This window comes from Macaca fascicularis, chromosome 15 (assembly GCF_037993035.2).
Source record: "Macaca fascicularis isolate 582-1 chromosome 15, T2T-MFA8v1.1".
NCBI lineage: Eukaryota > Metazoa > Chordata > Mammalia > Primates > Cercopithecidae > Macaca > Macaca fascicularis.
This window is the reverse complement of record NC_088389.1, coordinates 57,780,941-57,802,377: the sequence shown is the minus strand read 5'-3', so window position 1 is coordinate 57,802,377 and position 21,437 is coordinate 57,780,941. Positions and strand designations below refer to the sequence as shown.

The 21,437-nt window shown below is 37.4% G+C and overlaps 2 protein-coding genes across 6 annotated transcripts in view; one reads left to right on the top strand and one right to left on the bottom strand.

The window, feature by feature from the left end:
- The window catches only part of INVS (inversin), a 238,021-nt gene extending 218,676 nt beyond the window's left edge, over positions 1-19,345 (top strand). For both annotated transcript variants that reach the window (XM_074016960.1, XM_005581184.5), the window contains one exon: positions 18,341-19,345. The gene's annotated coding sequence lies outside the window, so the exon portion shown is untranslated. The remainder of the gene's footprint in view (positions 1-18,340) is intronic.
- TEX10 (testis expressed 10) overlaps positions 1-21,437 on the bottom strand; it is a 50,731-nt gene that overhangs the window by 17,319 nt on the left and 11,975 nt on the right. For 2 of the 4 annotated variants that reach the window (XM_065530987.2, XM_005581190.5), the window contains exons 5-11: positions 20,757-20,869; positions 10,697-10,935; positions 9,912-10,047; positions 8,573-8,748; positions 7,110-7,287; positions 2,497-2,585; positions 1,092-1,225 (exon numbers count right to left, since the gene is read on the bottom strand). In XM_065530987.2, the coding sequence (XP_065387059.1) occupies positions 1,092-1,225; positions 2,497-2,585; positions 7,110-7,287; positions 8,573-8,748; positions 9,912-10,047; positions 10,697-10,935; positions 20,757-20,869 (1,065 nt within the window). The remainder of the gene's footprint in view (positions 1-1,091; positions 1,226-2,496; positions 2,586-7,109; positions 7,288-8,572; positions 8,749-9,911; positions 10,048-10,696; positions 10,936-20,756; positions 20,870-21,437) is intronic. The other 2 variants (XM_065530989.2, XM_074016968.1) reach the window with 1 other exon arrangement.

Sequence of the window (21,437 nt, the reverse complement as noted above, 5' to 3'; positions counted from 1 at the left end):
AAAAAAACAAAAACAAAAAACACCAAACCAAACCCCAAAACAGTAACAAAAAATACTTTTTAAAGTCAGTAGTTAATTAATTTAGACTTGTGGTTTTAATCTGAAGTTTCATTAAGTAGTACTAAAACATAAGATTTCCGATATTTATATGTTCAATTTATTAGCTATCTCTAAGATTTACTTCAATCATTTGTGAAGGTTTGTCAGAAAACTGAAGTATTTGACAAATACTATTACAGTTATTTAAGAAAGTAAAAAAAAATTGGTTTGTAAAAGGAATAAAATTAAATCAAAGTCCTCCTTTAAATGTTTAAATTTACTTAAAAAGTAAGATTTGTAGGCTGGGTGTGGTGGCTCATGCCTGTAATCCCAGCATTTTGGGAGGCCGAGGTGAGTGGATCACCTGAGGTCAGGAGTTCAAGACCAGCCCTGGCCAAGATGGTGAAACCCACCTCTACTAAAAATACAAAAAATTAGCAAGGTGTGGTGGCGCATGCCTATAATCCCAACTACTTGGGAGGCTGAGGCAGGAGAATCACTTAAACCTGGGAGGCGGAGGTTGTAGTGAGCCGAGATTGTACCACTGCACTCCAACCTGGGTGACAAGAGCAAAACTCTTGTCTCAAAAAAATCAAATCAAATCAAATCAAATCAAATAAAAATTAAGACTTGTAAACCAAACTTCAAAACTTGAAGAATTTGGGTTTTAAATTTAATTTTAATAAGCTACATAGTAATTCTTAAAACCAAAGGAACTGGTGAATAATCTTCCATTTAAAAAGTCACTTTCAAGGATACCAACTCTTACTTAAGTCTTATCCTTCAAAACCTCAATTCTTCCTCTTACATAATGCTTTCCTCTTTTAAAAAGACAGATCTATCATTCAAATTGCTGATTTGTTCTGTTCTACTGGCATAATTTATAAAGAATGTTTCCCTTTTCAAACTTACTTCTCCTATCCAAGATTATAAGCACTTTAAACAAGTATCTTTGAAAAGCTCTCACACAAGGCAGTTCACATATAGTAACTATTGCTGGCTGATGAACTGAATTTTAATAATTATCGGTTTCTTTTTAAATGAACTATTACCTCTGTTACATCCCAATGGTGTAAAAATTGATCCAAATCTGTAAGGTAGAGAAGCACAGGGGAAAGCTGTGTCTGGATGACATGAGGAACTCCTCGAAGGCTCTGAAGCCAAGTCAACTCCTCTTTCGAAAACCCTAATACAGGTAAACAAAGAAAGCCAATTTAAAAAAAAAAGCAGTGACATTTTTCATAATTTTTTAAAAAACAGAGATGACATATGTCTTCAAGTGAACATTCTTTAAGCTACCTTGTTTTCTGAGCTTCTGCATTTCATGCAATATTTTAAAAAATAAAATGCTAGCAATGAAGACAGTTAAATTCATATAATTACATAAAAGATGTGATCAGACCCAATCTATAATATAGCAAGAAACCAGTTTTACCACTTCTACTAGGGTTTTGACACTTTTACTTAGAGTGAAAAGCATAATCTTTCCAATTAATGGTAGGTTTAAAAAAGCAAATGAGCAAGTAAAAGCAATAATATACTCCTACATATATATCAAATGTTTTAGTTTCTTAGATAATAGCCCTTCAAATGTTTTAAAACTACTCCATCGCCCTAAGTGTTTTTACTTTGACAATACGTGTATAGTTCATTCAACAATTTCTAGTTCCCCTTACCACCTCTATTACACTTGGCCTAACCTACACAAACAACCTGCCAAAGTCACTCCTGAAAGGTAGTTCTCAGAACGATCAGAATACCACTGATGTGGCCCAACCCTATCTACCTTGATGTTCAAATCACTATACTTCTGTAAGCACAACCTAAAGAGGCAGCATCTAGTTTGATAGCCATGTACTGACTCCCAATGAGCTTTCTAAAACCACTAAAATCTTTTTGACAACTACTATTATTAAAACACAAAGCCTCCGCCACCTCAAATGTACACATTCAAAAGTATACAATAAACATATAGGAGCTTACGTTTATCTTCTGAAATATTTATCTTGCTAGATTCAGCATAGTATTGGAACTGTCAAGTTCTTTTTGGACTCTGACACTATATTAACTCTCCTAATTTCAAGTCTTCAGAAAATTTCAAAGAATCCCATCATTATCCAAGTATAAAATGAAAATATTTAAATATTGCATTTAAAATAATAGTAACAGTACATCAAACTTAAAAATACAATAACATGACATTCAAATAATGCTCAGGGTTTTGATACTCATAAGAGATTTAAAGATAAATCATCCATACTCCTGCCTCAGGAGCCTAACAATGTAGGTTAGAAATATTCTTTCGATTTCCACTTACTAATCACAAAAATCACTCCAAGACTGAATATTTATCATCTTCAAAACTGAACCAAACTGATAAAATGGCAAATCTTAGAAGGATAATTGTGATTCACATTAGGTTTTTTCTTTTTTAATCTGGCAAGTGAATGTGGTTACCTGTAAGTGTGGAAAATAAGAAGCTGAAATAGTCCACATCACTCATCAACCAGTCTTTAGCTGAATACTTCCACCCAGAAAATGATGATCTATAAAAAACAAAGGGAGAAGTATTACCAGAAGTGACCAACTTGACAGACTTTTCAAAGGTAGCACAGTATATAACCATTTTTCTTTGCTGAAAACAAGTTTGATTTCATAGCTTAAAACCCATATATGCCTTGTATTAATTTCATATCCAAGGGCTCAGGTACCATAGTAGAAAAGTTTGAAATTCAAACATATTAATACAAACTTTCATTAAAAAGCATACTTGATCAACATATATAGTATAACAGAAGATTTCCATCCCACTTGAAAATCAGACTCTAAGGAGCCAAGATGAAGTTTTGCTTTTCAGTGGTAGGTTCAGCTGCTATGTATTTACTATTTGATTTTTATAGTCTTACCCTCAGCAAATGAGTTATGTTTAAACAAGCTTCAGCTTCCTACATAACTAAGCAAAAGTATCTTAATTAGGTAAAGAAAACTTATCTTTAAAGCCACTGTAAGGCAACTCTGTGTTCTTATTCTTAGTAAAGTTGTAACTAGGTCTATTTCACAATAGTGCAGCTAAGGTATTGGCAGAGGACTCAAAAGGAATAGCTAAATGTAAAGCAGCTTCTCATTAAATGAGAATTATTTGGTTCCTCCTATGAGATCAGTTTCTAGTGTCTCCTTTAAAAATTCCCTTCAAGGTAAAGCTAGGAAGAAAACAAATGTCAACCATGGGTGTTGCAGAAAGGCTCAGAATAATCAGACAAGCTGATACTAAAAATTTTTTATCACAGACATCTGAATAAATATCAAACAAAATTAGGAACTTCTAATTCACCTATAAGCACTTAGTAATTTTTTTACTGTTATAATAATTGGACTTATATTTATTAATATATATATTTTTTGAGATGGAGTTTCACTCTTGTTGCCCAGGCTGGAGTGCAATGAATGGCATGATCTCAGCTCACTGCAACCTCCACCTCCTGGGTTCAAACGATTCTCCTGCCTCAGCCTCCTGAGTAGCTGGGATTATAGGCGTCCTTAATTTTTGTATTTTTAGTAGAGATGGGGTTTCGCCATGTTGACCAGCCTGGTCTCAAACTCTTGACTTCAGGTGATCCGCCTGCCTTGGTCTCCCAAAGTTCTGGGATTACAGGCGTGAGCCACTGCACCCTGCCTTATTAATATTCTTACGAGGGGACGGGCATAAAATAATGAAAACACTCTTCTTGGGTGTCATTCCCAGGTGATAAGCAAAGGTCTATGGGGCAAGAGCACAAGCTAAGGGGGTTATAAAAAGTACAGATGCTCAACAGAAAGAAGTACAAAATAGTGGTTGGAAAACAAACTATTATCTTCTTGAACTCAATGAAAACAGGAAGCCACTGTGCCATCCAGTGGCCAAAAGGGGCAGCAAATTTATTTAACAGCCTATTTAAAATTCTGACCCTGTGAAAAGTGATAAATGACAAGCAATATAGCACACTGTCTTTAAAACTAAACTATGAAAACCATATATACTTTCCAAGCCTGAACACTTCTGTGAGCAAAAGAGGGTGCTGGTGCTGATTATGCTGGGCCAAAAGGAGTAAAATGGAACTGTTCCTGGCAGACCAGGTCATATGTTCACCCTATTTGAAACCCGAGCCAAACTTCCTGGTACAAGCTAATTTCTCCTTCCTCAGAGATTTTATCTAACACCATGGAGCATCTTTCCGTATTTATGCTTTCTGTTCCCCCAATCTGGCTATAAATAAATTGGGGTAGTGGGGTAAGAACTGAGAAAAGGCCACTGGATATTACGATGAAACACCACAAGTAGAATGGTATGAGGAAAACATCAGATTATTAAAAAACTATAACTTGCTGGTAAAAAGGTAGAGACAGCAATTCCAAACACATTTTTTAAAAGCTGAGAGAAACATGAATGATTTCTAGCTGATGGGTTTTTAACACGTGGAATCCCTGCTTAGGTGGTACATGTCCTGCCATTAGACAAATGCTTTAATACAGATGGCAAGGTATCAGAACTACAAAAATTGAGCTAAACTTAATCTCACAGACCAATTAATGTGACAAGATAAAAATCAGAATTGAGTAAAGGAGTATTGCAGAAAAATCAATCTGGCAACAGTGCACAGGATGCATGGGACTGAGAAGCAGTATTTTAAGAGTGTAAGTGGCAAATAATTTAAAAGTTCACTTTTATAGTCATGGTCAAGAAGAGGAGTTATTTTGAATAAAAAACTAAAGATATGAAGTAACCCAACATATATATGTCTGAATGAACTAACCTTCAGTCCTTTTTTTAAGATGGAGTCTCCCTCTGTCACCCAGGGTGAAGTGCAGTGGCACTATCTCAGCTCACTACAACCTCTGCCTCCTGGATTCAAGCAATTCTCCTGCCTCAGCCTCCTTAGTAGCTGGGGTTACATGCACGAGCTGCCATGCCCAGCTAATTTTTGTATTTTTAATAGAGATGGGGTTTCACCACGTTGGCCAGGCTGGTCTCAAACTCCTGACCTCAAGTGATCGCCTGCCTCAGCCTCCCAAAGTGCTGGGATTTACAGGCGTGAGCCACTGCGCCCAGCTAGTCTTATTATGACCCTATGAAAAGTGATAAAATGATAGTGCCATGGGCTCAACAAGACTAAAAAGTCCTAATTTTGTATTCTTTTTAAAAAGGGACTACTTTAGATGGGAATAGTACACCTATATAGAGAGAAGTCTACTAATGGACTCTGTACAAATACTAAAAAGCAAAATTTAATTTGGCAGACTTTAACTACAATGACAATCGTTTAAATATGAGTCCGTATTATCAGTATTTGTAAAATTAATATATTTTCCCAATTCTCGCCACTCATCGCCACAAAAAGATAAAAGCAAAAAAAAAAAAAAAAAACCCAAGATTTTAAAAAACATCCTAGACAAAAGTTACTAAACATAAGTGAACAGATGTTGAGGAAGACATTAAATGCATCTTCCAAGGAGAATCAATTTCAAGAAACATTCAAGGGGTGATTTAACTGAACTGAATCTAAGTTATAGCTAAGGAACAGAGTGCCCTCTACTGGAAGTCAAATAAAAAACAAGCACTTAAGTTACAAAAAATTTTAAAAATTTAACTTTTAAAAGGCCTAGCACTTTGCTTACACAAAACAAAGTGCAGTTTTTTTAATATCTAAAAATAAAAAAACATGGAAAACTAATCAACATTTAAAATTCTTAAAAAATATGTCCAGGCCCCTTTAATGGGCATATACAAGGAAGAAATAAACCTAGAATTTTTAAATACAAACAATATTTTATTTATGTTTTGTTCTCTGTTTTGGTAAAAGGCAAATTTACTGTCAGTTTTGAAGCACACTTCCGGTGACCAGAGTTAAATATCTGTCCTACACTGGTATGAAGAAAGTCTATTAAGAGTAAGCTACTCTTATCTACCTGAGATAGGGGATCTATACAAGAAAACTTTTCAACTACAGCCTAGATTTCTATTTCTGCCTAAAACCACATCAGACCCTTCCCATCAGACCCTTCCCACAACCAGTAATACTGCTGAATACTAACATACTATGACTGAAGATATACACATGAGGATACTTCCAACACAAGCAGTATCAAACCTTTCAGAGTTTCAGAGTAAAATGGCTATGGAAAATGGCATGTGGTGTTAGCTACTTTGGAGGCCAAGGCGGGAGGATCTCTTGAGCCCAAGAGTTCAAAGCCACAGTGAGCTATGATCATGCCATTTGCACTCCAATCTGGGTAAGAGTGAGAACTTGTCTCTTGAAATATTAAAACTTTTTTTTTTTTGAGACGGAGTCTCGCTCTGTCACCCAGGCTGGAGTGCAGTGGCACCATCTCGGCTCACTGCAACCTCCGCCTCCTGGGTTCAAGCAATTCTTCTGCCTCAGCCTCCTGAGTAGCTGAGACTACAGGCATGTATCACCATGCCTAGCTAAGTTTTGTATTTTTGGTAGAGATGGCGTTTCACCATGCTGGCCAGGCTGGTCTCAAACTCCTGACCTCGTGATCTGCCCACCTTGGCCTCCCAAAGTGCTGGGACTACAGGCGTGAGCCACCGCGCCTGGCAAAACTTTTTAAGAAAGGTTAAAATGGTAAATTTTATGTTATGTTTATTATACCACCAGGAAAACAAAAGAGAGAGATTACAAGTAATTCCTGGTCTCAGTCCACAAGCTTATTTAATTCACCAGCTACATTAAATTCTGAGCTCTCTGAAGAAAAGGTCTATATTGCAATTCCGTAACAACAAAGGTTTGAAGTATGACACCCTCACCTACCAATAAATCCCTTACTACACACTTTTGTTAATTCTATTTCAACTCTTATTCCAACCTATCTATAAAAATTATTAACCAAGTAATTTGAAACAGTCTTACTCTTGTAAACTTACTCTACCTAGTGATATCAACAGTTTTAACTGTTGCATTAAGAGTAAATGAAGGTAGTATATGCGACTTCAAAAGCCTTCCATAATTCACAAATTACCAGTAAAAGGGGGAAAAGATTATACACTTAAAATACAGCTCACTTCAGCATGCTACCTCATGTGCAGTATCCCGATAAGCATGGCAGCCAAACTTGAACTGAGTCTTCCCATAATACAGCAACGACTTAACCGAGAAAGCAGATCAGCAGGCAGACTGGGTAGGAAATACACAAGCTGAACCAAACGCTGCTGAGAGTCTGCAGGGAGAACCACCACAGCACCTTCTTGTGGATCTAGTGAGGTGGATAGACATATTAACATCAACTATGAAAGACAAGCAAACCAGAGATTAATAAAGCAGATCAATTACTTCCAGTGAATTATAGGCTAACATTTTATGCTGAATTTTATGCTGAATATCAATTACATAAAAGCATAATTATATTAATATCATCAAACACTTATGTACGGCTTGTTAAGCTACTGCATAAAATAAAATACCAAACATAATTTATTTAAAGATTTAATATCCAAGTGTCTTGTTAGAAATAAAAACTTTCATGGGGGTAAAGAGGAAAAGAGATTGGGCACAAAGTAAACAAGCAATTTTGCTAAACAGTGACAATTACAACATCAACCTGACTTAAAGCAAAAGACTTGGTTTGCTGTGTGTATATATACACCTACATATATATGACCAATATTGAAAAATACATATTTAAAACTATAACCCACAAAAGGTGGAAAACACTCAAATGTTCATCACTAGACAAATGGATAAATACCAGTGACATATCCATACAACAAAATACTACTTAACAATAAAAAGGAATAAAGTATTGAAAATACTATGCTAAGTGAAACAAGCCAGACACAAAAGGCCCCATGTTATGTAATTCCATTTATAAGAAATATCCATGATAGGCAAATCCATATAGACAGAAAGTAGATGAGTGATTTCGAGGGGCTGGGGGAAGGAAGGAGTAAGGATGAACTTTCAATCAGTACAAGTTTCTTTCTGGGGTGATAAAAATGTTTTAGAATTAGACAGTGGTGATAGTTAGTTGCACAACCTTAGGAATATAGTTTTTAAAATTCATTGAACTGTATACTGTAAAATGGTGAATTTCACAGTATGTGAATATTTCGATAATGATATGTATACATACATCTCAGTTATGTTTTAATAATTCTGCTTAAAATATTAGTTAAGTCAGTTCCAGATGAATAAAGAATATATGAAAGTCATACAAGATATTCATTATAATTAAATAATAAAGATACGTCTTGCCATCAGAGCAAAAGAATTTTTAAGTATCAGATTAGTTTTGAATTTATGAATAGCAAGTGGTTTGAAAGACAATTTAAGAATGCAATAAGCATCAACAATCATTAATCTTCTATATCCTAATACTGAAAATGAATTTGCTGTCTGATATTTTGTTTTGGCAATTTAACCATGGTATTACTAATTTAAACTAAGGGAAAGGCAAAACTACAGAGCTCCCCTTAAAAACTTCTTTTGTGTATCAGGGTGGACCAATGACTACCTACGCCATTTAACAAATGAACTCTTACCATAAATTCGGAGGGCAGTAGCTTGTAAACTTTTTAGTAATTCTTTATTTGCTCGTGCTGCAGCGGTATGAATGATATCAATAAGCTGTGTAGAAAGCTCAGGATTTCGGGAGCCAAGATGAGCAAGTTGCAATGGTAAACCAGCCAGCCAACGGGACAGCACTTTACTACGATATCTTAGAAAGACCAAAGACATCTTTGTAATTCTCAAAGACAAGGGAAATAAATTTAAACAAAAAAAAAAAATTTTTTTAAATATATCACAAAGTGACTAATTATGTACCAATAATACCAAATTTATTCATTAAAACATTTGAGAACCCACAAGATGCCAGCATCATTTTCCAAGGCTTTACGCACTAAATTAACGTTAACTGGGGCAGTATCTAAATTGTATTCTTATTTTCAAGGATAAAGACACTTAACTATTTATCCTAATTGGTGGTGTTATACTTTATTAACAAATGTACACATTCACCGTAAGTTGCTCCCATACAAAATGGCTTCAAACTTGTGCTATTTTTATTTCTTTAGAATACTTGCTGGAGTGCAAATGTCTTGAATAACAGTGAACATTTTTACTAGGTCCCCTGAAAGGTTGGTGATTCTATCATGGACTTTGCTGTCAAGACAGACCTGAACTTAAGTCTCAGCTCTGCTACACATTAGCTTCATAATACTCACCAATTTATTTATTTTCTGCTTCCTTCTGTAAAATGGAAGCTAACAGTATTCACCTCACAGTAGCAGTATGAAGATTACTGAGATTATGTAAAGTACTTGGCTTAAAGTAAATACCCAAATACGTTACAACTACCTACATATGTTGAGGTCTCCCAAATCTATATCTTCCTCTCAAACATTTCTGACTATGCCAAATAAACCTCAAACTCACCTTACTGAAAAATTCCTTAGTCCACTCTTTTGTTGTCTCTCTCTGATAGCACCAAACTAAGCCAGAAACTTTCTCATCTTCTATTGCCCTCACTCTTATCCCATATGCCTCAATATGTCACTAATGGCTAGAGATTCAACCTCCATAATTTTTACGGGAAGGGAAGAGAAAGGGCTAAGATGGTTCCAACTGTCCCTTAGCTATAAGTGGACAGGTGGAAATGCATGCCTAAGCAGTCTTTTATCTGTTCAGATATGGGTATAAAGTTTACTGGCACTTTATGTATGCTGCTTTTAAAATTTTATATCATTTCCTAAATGCAAACAAGTAGGATTAAAAAGAATGAACTTCTCCAAAGATTTAATCTCTCTAAAATTATTTAAATATTTAAACAGACTACAGAAAAACTCAGCAAGAGAAAAAGGAAAAATAACAAGATTTTACCTGAATCTACAAGATCTCAGTTCTTCTGTCTGATAGATTTTACTGAAAAACTTCAATAACAAAGTCCGAACTGGAAGGATAAGGCCCCTCTGCTGATATAATGTATAAACTGCCTTAATAAGAGTCTCTGTGTCCTCTACAAACAGAAAGAAAACAACTTGCATATGAATCAAAAAATGTTTAACAGCCCCCAAATTCCTCTGAATGCACCGAAATACTTTGTTCCTATGGCAAAGCCAATTTTAGCCACAAACTGACAACTACCATTGAAGTCCTATAGCAATGGCCTAATAAAAAAGTCAAACCAATCAGTAGTTACAGTATAAATTTTCTTAACAACAAACCTAGGAATGACAAAAACCGGAATATCAGAAAGGCGATTTAGATGGGAACTACATAGGAAAACTTTGTTTTTAAATCAAAGAATAAGTAAGCCACTCTAAAACTGACTTAATATAACTTAACATCAAGCTAGAAGAAAGGTAAAGAGACAGGGAAGATTCATGCCATATGAGTCAAGGGAAAAAGTTCTCAAATTCTAGTCAAACTAGATAAGAAGAGGGTAGAGTCTTTGTCAATTTGCTTCAGAGTGGACCTACCCACTTACAGATACTCTGAGCCATAAACAATTTCAGTGTTCAAGTAGACAGTAGCTACCTTTTAGGGCTTGAATATAATTAGCCTGACTACATGGAATGTTTACAAGCCATCATTTCAAAGCTAGACCTTAAGATAGCACATGTAAGAGCTACACTCTTAAATAAGGGCAAAGTAGCATCACCTACCTCTGTTTGGTTGTATTTGCATTAACCTCCAGGATACTCCCAGCAATCTGTTCAGTTGCTTACTATTTAGCCTAGAGCCATCTTCAAGGGTCTCTGTTACAAATTTCCTTATCATTTCTATCCAACTGCAATCCTTCTGCAAAGTTGACGCATTTGCCAGGGAGACCATGATATCAGACAGTGTTAAATTCAGTAAGAGATGATCTATGTTATTGGAGAGAACTGTGCAATGCTTGATGCTAGAAACAAAGACACACACATCTATAAAGCGTTACGTCTACCATGACTGCTTCATTAGAATACTTAAAATAATCTATCGGTGGAGTTTTAAAAAATTCCGTTCTAGGATTAATAGACGGCCAAGAAGATAGGTGCATAGGCAAGACTTAGGCCACAGTTCTACAAATAAACCATTTCATTATGGAATCAGAGTTGTTAAGAAGGTACAGAGTGTATACAGCTCAATTCATTACTCAAGGTGCTATTCATACAAAATGTAAATGTCCTTTTAATATTGCCTGGGAACTTGAAAGATAAAACTTAAAAACCCTGACACACCTGATTTAAGGCAGATAATTACATTTGGATGTAAATCACAGCAGATCTTGGCTCTGCTTTTAACTAATCATCTGACTTAAAAGAATCACTAGTCTTTCCTGGCCATAGCTTTCTCATACGTGAAATAAGGAGACATATCCAGGTAAGCACTGATTTGAAACAATTCTATAATTCACATATTAATATCGGTTTATTCACTCTAGCCAAACAAAACACAATTTCAAAAAACCTCAAATAAAATATTTTAACAAAAACAAAATTTGCAACTTGGAACATACTCATTTCAGACTGTGGTATATTCAACAGCAGAGCTTACTTCTTTCATGTTTAGAAAAACACAAAGCTGGCTGGACGTGGTGGCCCATGCCTGTAATCCCAGTGTTTTGGGAGGATGAACTGGGAAGACTGCTTGAGGCCAGGAGTTGGAGACTAGCCTGGAAAACACAGCAAGATCCCATCTCTACACAAAATAAAAGTAAAATTAAGGCTGGGCACGAGAGCTCATGCCTGTAATCCCAGCACTTTGGGAAGCCGAAGGGGGTGGATCACCTGAGGTGAGGAGTTCAAGACCACCCTGACCAACATGGTGAAACCCTTGTCTCCACTAAACACAAAAAAAATTAGCCGGGTGTGGTGGCACATGCCTGTAATCCCAGCTACTTGGGAGGCTGAGGCAGGAGAATCACTTGAACCCAGGAGGCGGAGGTTGCAGTGAGCCAAGATTGCGCCGTTGCGCTCCAGCCTGGGCAACAAGAGCGAAAACTCCATCTCAAAAAATAAATAAATAAAAATAAAATAAGCCAGGCATGCTGGCAAGTGCCTGTAGTCCTAGCTACTCAGAAGGCCGAGGCAGGAGCATCATTTAAGCCCAGGAGTTTGACGTTACAGTGAGCTATGATCACACAACTGCACTCCAACCTGGGCAACAAAGAGACCCTATCATTAAAAAACAGAAAAGAAAAATATAAATTTGACTGAAGCCATAAATATCTCAAGTCAATCAATTTTAAAGGAAAAGATTAATCCTAGTTAGTCTTGAGCAAGGGCACAGTAGTGAGGAACCACAAATACATGAGAAGGGAAATAAAAGAAATCTGGCATTATCAAGCATCAAATGTAAGACCAGGAATGACAAATGAGCCTGGAAAGGTAAAATGGAACCAGGTTACAAAGAGCCAGAGGCTAAAGACATCAAAACTAATTCTGTAAGCAAAGGAATAACATGGTTGCAAGCTTCTTTCAGAGACATGATTGTGTGGCTACAAAAGGGAAAATCAGAGTTACAAACTACAAACAAAGAAGCAGTTGTGGGGCTACTACAGCACTCCAAGCAAGAGATGGCAAGTCCAAGAACCAGGGTCAATGCTGATATGAACTGGGAGAAGGAGGGCATTTAGAAAGAACAAAAATTAGCCAGATTTGAAATATGCTTAAATATATACAAATATATGAGTCTGAAGATGGTGGAGACAGGAGGAGTGGTCATCAAGGGTTCTAACAGTAGTGACTAAATTGATAGAGATGATGAAGAAAAAGGAGCAGAGAGATCTAGAAATTAATTCTCCGTTGGATATGTTGAGCCTAAAGGATCATAATCAAATCCAGATGGAGATGGCCAACAGACAACTCAGTGTACAAGTCTGACACTGGAAGAAGTCTGAGCTATTTAATAGAAATTACCCATGTGACTGCTCCTAGCTTCAAAGAAAGCTGGGAAATCTGTTTTTTATTTTGTGTAGTGACACGTTCAGATGAAAATTAGGAATCCTATCATTAAGAAAAGAGACAGTAAACACTGGGATAGACTTGAAACATTTCTTCCCCACAGGCAGAGCTTTGGAAAATTTACCCTAACTTTATCTCAGGCAGCATAATCTATTACGATCCAGAAAGTCTCAATGGACATCTGCAAACTTGGGAGAGTTCCTTCTGCTCCTCCAATAACATATACAGAAATTTCAAAGACTAAATATACCAACAATTCTAGGAGGAAGGCAGATCCCTGAAGAAACTTCAATTTCCAGTAAAAGTAGTATAGGTAATTACAATATTGCTGAAAATAACTAGAAGTGCAAGATTCCAGCACTCAAGGTTTAGTCCTGAGGGCAACTGCCAGTGCAAAAGAAAAAAGCTGCAAAACTAAGGCAACCTTTTAGTGGCCCCACAAGAAAAGGAAGTCAAAAGTCAAAGCCTAGGGCCGACCAAGACATCCCTACCTTTTTTTTTTTTGGAGACAGAGTGTTGCTCTGTCGCCCAGGCTGGAGTGCAGTGGCACGATCCTCCCACCTCAGCCTCCTGGGTAGCTGGGGTTACAGGAACATGCCACCACACCCCACTAATTTTGTATTTTTAGTAGAGATGGGGCCTTCACCATGTTGGCCAGGCTGGTCTCGAACTCCTGACCTCAAGTGATCCACCCGCCTTGGCCTCCAAAAAGGCTGAGATTACAGGTGGGAGACACTGTGCCGGGACAACATCCCTTCCTTGAGCTTGGCCCTTTAAGGTTTCTCTCCCAGGAAAGTAAAAGTAACTCTTAAGATAAACTTGAATCCTAGTTCTGCATCATTCTAGCAGTTTAAAGAATAATTCTTCCCAAACTAATCTATAGATAGATTCAACACAATCCAAATCAAAGTTCTAGCAAGCTATTTTGTAACTGTTGACAAACTGATTCTGAAGTCTACATGGTAACGTCAAAGACCCAGAATACCAAACATAAGACTAAAGCAAAACAAGCTGGGAATGGTGGCTCATGCCTGTAATCCCAACACTTTGGGAGGCCAAGGTGGGAGGAGCCCTTGAGCCCAGTTGAAAATCAGCCTAGGCAACATAAGGAGACCTCATTAAAAAAAAAAAACTCTAAAGCAAAACAAAGCTGGAAGACTCACATGCCCTATTTTCAAGACTCACAATAAAGCTACAATAAGCAAGACAAGATGGTATTGATGAAACAACAAACATACATAAATTAATGGAACACAGTCCCAAAACAAACCCATGAAAATACAGTCAACTGAATTTTGACAAATGAGCAAAGGAAATTTAATGGATAAAGTATAGTCTTTCCAATGAGTGGTGATGGAACAATTGGAAAGAATTCTAGAACTGAAAAATAAAAAATGAAAATTCCGTGGACTTATGTTTGACTACAACTGAATAAAACTAAATAATTAAAAACTGGAAGGGATAAAGAAAAGATTAAAAAAAGGTGGCGGATTCAATAAGTAGATGTAACATGCATTAAATTAGTCTTGAAAGGAAAGAAGAGAAATTGGCAAATGTTTAAAAGATAATACGTTTTTCAGAACTGATGAAGACATTTCATTCAAGATTCAAGATTGATCAGTTAAGTCCACTGAATCCCAAGCAGAATAAACAGAAAAGAAAACCACACCTGGATACATCACTGTGAAACTGCAGAAAATGAAAGACAAGAAGAAAAACTTTAGGGGAAAAAAAAAACACAGCTAACTCCTAAAGTATCAACAGTTAAGACTCATAGCTGACTTCTTAACGTAACAATGGAAACCAGGAGACAGTAAAATATCGTCAGTGTGCTCAAAGAAAATAACTGCCAAACCTTTATTAACCCTGCTAAAACATTCTTCAAAAATGCGAGAGAAATACATTTTTATGGGGGGAGAAAAAATGAACTAAAGAAGACTCTAAATGATCCCAGGCAGGACTGAGATACATGAAAAACATGAAGAACAAAAAGGTAGTAAATATAATGACAGAATTCATAGTGGTAGACAGAAGTTTACTAAAGTATCAATTTTTGCTTGAAAGCTCAAATTTTATCAGTGGCAACAAATGCCATTTGTTTTCCTGGAACTAATAGCCTCACTTTGTTCTTTTTTTTTTTTTTTTTTTCTGAGATGGAGTCTCACTTTGTCACCCAGGCTGGAGCACAGTGGCACTATCTTGGCTCACTGCAACCTCTGCCTCTGGGCTTCAAGTGATTCTGCCACCTCAGCCTCCCAAGTATCAGGGGTTACAGGCGTGCGCCATGACACTTGGCTTATTTTTGTATTTTTAATAAAGACAGGGTTTCACCATGTTGGCCAGGCTGGTCTCGAACCCTTGACCTCAGGTGATCTGCCCGCCTTTGCCTCCCAAAGTGCTGGGATTACAGGTGTGAGCCACTGCGCCTGGCCAGTCACTTTGTTTTTTGTGAAAGCATGTGCCAGATACCCAAATCTGAATAACCACTGTTTGTCAGTCATTTTCTTCAAGTTAAAATCTAGTCCATTCCAGGAAAATACAAGTAGGAAAATCCCACAGGGCTATTTCCTTGAGACAATCATAGTTCTTTGATATGCAGCAGAAATGCTTTATGTACACTTGCCATTCATCACACAGAATATTAAAAATATGCATTCTCAAGGGTCATGACTTTTTTATTCTTTTTGGAGGAGTCTCACTCTGCCACCCAGGCTGGAGCGCAGTGGTGTGACCTCGGCTCACGGCAATGTCCATCTCCAGGGATCAAGTGATTCTCCTGCCTCCCGAGTAGCTGGGACTACAGGCGCCTGCCACCACACCTGGCTAATTTTTTGTATTTTTGGTAGAGACAGGGTTTCACCGTGTTAGCCAGGATGGTCTCAGTCTCCTAACTTCGTGGTCTGCCCGCCTCAGCCTCCCAAAGTGCTGGGATTACAGACGTGAGCCACCGCACCAGGACAAGGGTCATGACTTAATACAATCACTTATGTTTACTGCTTATTAAGGACCTTCTTAATGAAACTGGCTTGTTGTTTTTTTAAACCGTGAGTGTATGGTGGTGAAGAATACAATGTCTACTAGTATAGTTTGGTGCCACTGTCTTAATTCATCCTAAGATACTAACAGTTTTACCCACCATTGCTTTTGTATCATTAATGCAAATGTCAAAACAATGAAAAATGCAAAGAATGTCTTTTTTTGAGATAGATGGTGATGATCACACAATGTGAAAGTACTTAATGCCACTGAACTGTACACTTAAAAAGTGGTTTAAATGGTTAATGTTATATATATTTTACCCCAATAAAAATAAATTATATCATTTTTAACTTTGTATTTCAACCTGAGATTTTAAAATGTAGATATCAGGTTAAAAATACAGGCTGGGCACGGTGGCTCGCCTGAGGTCAGGAGTTGGAAACCAGCCTGACCAAGATGGTGAAACCCTGTCTCTACTAGATACAAAAAATTAGCCGGGTGTGGTGGCGCATGCCTATAATCCCTGCTACTTGGGAGGCTGAGGCAGAAGAATTGCTTGAACCCAGGAGGTAGAGGTTGCAGTGAGCCGGGATCGTGCCACTGCACTCCAGCCTGGACGACAAGAATGAAACTGTCTCAAAAAATAAATAAATAAATAAATAATAAAAATACATTAGGGGTACATGAATAAGAAGTGCGAGCAACACTGGCCTAGATCAGGGGTCCCCAACCCCAGACCACAGACTGGCACCGGTCCATGGCCTGTTTGGAACCAGGCCACACAACAGGAGGGGAGCGGCAGGCGAATTAAGATTGTTCTGTATTTACAGCCGCTCCCCATTGCTCACATTACTGCCTGAGCTCTGCCTCCTGTCATATCAGTAGTGGCATTAGATTCTCATAGGAGCATGAACCCTATTGTGAACTGTGCATGCAAGGGATCTACACTGCATGCTCCTTATAAGAATCTAACGCCTGAAGATCTGTCACTGTCTCCCATTACCCCCAGATAGGACTGTCTAGTTGCAGGAAAACAAGCTCAGAGCTCCCACTGATTCTACATTATGGTGAATTATATAACTGTTTCATTACATATTACAATGTAATAATAATAGAAATAAAGCGCACAATAAATGTAATGCACTTGAATCATCCCAAAAACCAATCCTCCCACCTCAAGTCCGTGGAAACATTGTTTTCCATGAAGCCAGTCCCTCATTAGCAAAATGGTTGGGGACCATTGGTCTAGACCACTGTTGACTTCCCTAACTTTGATTTGTGCTGCTGTTCATAGGCTATTTGCTAAGCATTTAATGCACTTACTTAAAAGCAGCCCGTAGGCTCCCCAAAAATCAATCATGGGGGGGAATCTTTTGAAAAGCAGGTTATACTGGCAATCCATCTTTGCTAAAAATCCCTCCATTTCATCATCTCAATCTCCTCATAAAGTTAATTCCTTTTCTTTTTTTCTCATTTATATCTCAGCACACTGTCGCTTCCATCAGGGCAGCCTTGCTAAGATGGTCCTCCCCTCATGAAAGGTCAGGACCAACTCCTTACTACATACTCCTGTATTAACCTAAGCTCTTTCTTCACTTATTTATCACAGTCAGTCACTGATTAAAGAATCAAGTAAAATAAATGTCTTTTTCATTAGACCGTGCTCCACAAGAACTGGTACTCTACCTATTTCCTTTACCATGAAATGCTCAGCAACTAGTACAATAAGTGCCTTGCACATAAGAGTCCAATAAGTTTCTTTTTTTTTCTTTTTTTTTTTTTTTTTTTGAGACAGAGTCTCGCTCTGTGGCCCAGGCTGGAGTGCAGTGGCCGGATCTCAGCTCACTGCAAGCTCCGCCTCCCGGGTTTACGCCATTCTCCTGCCTCAGCCTCCCGAGTAGCTGGGACTACAGGCGCCCGCCATCTCGCCCGGCTAGTTTTTTGTTTTAGTAGAGATGGGGTTTCACCATGTTAGCCAGGATGGTCTCGATCTCCTGACCTCGTGATCCGCCCGTCTTGGCCTCCCAAAGTGCTGGGATTACAGGCTTGAGCCACCGCGCCCGGCCAAGAGTCCAATAAGTTTCTTGAATGATGATACACCGATACATTCTTCAGTAATTTATTTACACTGAAGTCTACTAAATCCTAAACATCTAAACCACAATTTAATCACATTTTGATGAAAATTATATACAGAATGCCTTATCTGAAAAAATACACGTACATGTAATTCTCCATCAATACTTCAAGAGTTCATGGATTTTTCTGAAGCTTACCTATGAATCCCAGAATAAAAACTCTGGTAAGAAAATTGTATGGGGGAAAAAAATCTAACATCTTGCTTAATAAAGTGTGTCTTTGATTCTGTCCCCTCAACTCCAGAAGCTCCCTAGAACAGTTCTGACTGAACCAAAAGTCTTCAATGCCAAAAGGATCTGAAGATGAACTCCTGAGTCAAGAAACGGCTTCCCCATCAAGGCCAGGGAAGAGCAGAAATCAGACTGGACCCAGATCCATGCTCTCCATCCATTTCCTAATCCTGTAGCTTTCTTGTATGCTATCTCCTCTAGTTACAATAGTCTCATCCCTTGCATTTCTGCCTCCTGAAACCATATCCACGTTCATACCCAGTTGAAATACTATGCTTCAATTTAGCTTTGTCTGTTTATCCTAACAAGCAGTGATCTGTCTCTTCCTATGAATTCCTATAGCACTTAGTTGTATAGTTCTAATGATACTTTTATACTGCTTTGTGTTACATATGTAAATTTACATATGTAAATATTACTGAGCTACTGTTTCTCAGCTTCAAAGTCACCCTCTATACTCTCCTTTGTGACCCTAGGATTGGGACTCTGGGACCCACATTTTTTCCTTTGTAGATGGTTTATTAGGCTCTGCCAATAAAGGGTGATACAAAAGGCCTAGAAAGCTGTAAGAGGAAGACGGGACACTCTTCTGTTTACTTGCTAGCTTTGTTTTTGTTTCCTATTGCTGCCAGTGCCAATCAGCAGCTCTTCTTCAGGTCATTTGCAGTTCGTTATAGTAGCCATAGCAGACTCCAGTTTGTAGTTTTACTGACACAGAACCAGAATCATCATGCCTCTCAGAAACGTCAGCACCAGCCAGCTACACCCCCTTTTCAAAGTACTGGACCCCCACCCTATGGGATTCTTGCTCTCAGCTCAAGATATCAGTACCTGCTGAGGAGCAACCCCTTCTGAGAGGTTAGAGTTTTGGCTCCCTTCCTCCAAGCTTCTTCCCTTCTTTGTTCTCCCTGTCTACAGGTACTATCTGCTTCCCGCAGTTGGTACCTCCATAATACCTAACTTCCTTTGTATACATAGTTAACAATTATTTATATTAAATTCTCTTGTTAAAAAATCATTGCACTCCAGCATGGGTGACAGAGCGAGACTCTGTCTCAAAAAAAAAAAAAAATCATTGTCACAGTTTCTGTCTCATGACTGGACCCTGACACACACTCTTTTATGATTTAGAATATAACTACTTAAAGCTGGGTGCAATGGCTCATGCCTATAATCATAGCACTTTGGGAGGCTGAGGTGGGCAGATCACCTGAGGTCAGGAGTTCAAGACCAGCCTGGCCAATATGATGAAACCCTGTCTCTACTAAAAATACAAAAATTAACCAGGCATGGTGGTGCATACTTGTAATCCCAGCTACTTGGGAGGCTGAGGCAGCAGGATCACTTGAACCCGGGAGGCGGAGGTTGCAGTAAGCTGAGATGGTGCCACAGCCTGAGAAACAGAGTGAGACTCCATCTCACCAAAAAAAAAAAAAAAAAAAAAAAACCATATATATATACACACACACACATATACACATACACATATATATACACCTATGTACATATATACATATATAAGTATATATGTATACATATATACACACACACATATAGAACTGCTCAAGAGAGAAAGGTACAAGGCTTAAAAAATCTCTTCCTATCACAATACTTTGTTCTACCTTGTTCACAATAAGCAACCAAAACAAATATTTAGTGAATGAAAGAAAAACTCTTATGCCTGAAATAGCTATATTGCTTCCAAGCATATCCTCTGAACCCTGCTCAAAAAACCTCAATGATTCTCTAGCTAGTGTATTCCTTTTGATATATTTAAGAGCCTTTGAGAGACTTTAAGATCCCTTGCAAGTGTTTGCTCATTTACAGGAACCACAGTATTAGTGTTTTAGCTTGTACCTGCTTGTCAAATTTCATTACATAACTTGTTCTCACATTTATCTGCTCTTACTTGAGGCAGACATTTTAAATAATTTCTAGGCTTACTTTTTTTTTTTTTTAACCTTCATCTTCTAATCAATTACCTTTTATTTCTGATTTTTCTCCAATTGCCCTCCTTCCTTAGAGATACTAACATTAGTTTCACTACCAGGTTCCTCATGTATAAATGAGAGCAGAACTAGATGATCATCAAGATGTTCTCCTGCTTAAGAGGTTCAATAATCACACAGTGCCTCACCCAAATAAACCATACACCTTCGTCACTTCTATTAAATTCGTATTTACGTAAATTGATACATTCATCTAGCACAAAAAAAAATCATTTTACACACTTAAAAAAAAAAAAACTGTTAATCCCAAGGCTCAAACTGACTTGTCCAAAAATCAGCCTTACTACTACTTTTATTTTCACAAAATCTAGACATAAACACACAATAGTGTAGAAAGTTCCATATTAAGGCTAATTATCTCCCGATAATTTCAGGTTAAACAGCTTTTCAAGGTTATATAGTGAAAAAGAATCATAATACCTTTTATTTGGCTCTTTCCTTTTGTGCTTGGTTATTTCTTTTAAGGCATATGGAAAACGACTCATAAAATGGTGTTTGAAATCAATAAGGTAGTTCTTTCGAAGCCATGATTCCTATTGAAATAGCAAAGATTAGAAAAATCTACAAGAAAAAACGTAAAATAACCAATAAAACTTGAAGAAAATTGACAACTTGTCAAATGTCCCATCATAATTCACTATCTACCAGTAATATAATATGTAAATAAATTTTAAAATCAGAATTAACTGTTAAAGCACCCAGTTTTCATCTGTAGATCCTTTTGGTGCTTAATAATTACTTCTACTTGCATTCTGTCTGCTGCTTAAGAGAGAAAAAGTGAAAGTATCTGAGATTAAAATTATGAATTTGGACCACTAATGCAATGTTTATAAAATAAACAAGAAAGTCTTTCTCCATGATGTCCTATCTACACCATAACTCTATTCTCCAGCAATTCCATTAACAGTTTCACAAAGCAATGCATTTCCTTAAAATGCTTCAGTAGTATTGGTGAATTTATCATTTCCCTCCTATGGAAGCACTGTCTTTCTAATTCCAAATTAGAATATTCTTTATTTCCTCTTATCCAGGGTAACCAACCATTCCATTTTGTCAGAGACTGAGAAGTTTCCTAGATGTGGGACTTGAGGTGCTAAAAGA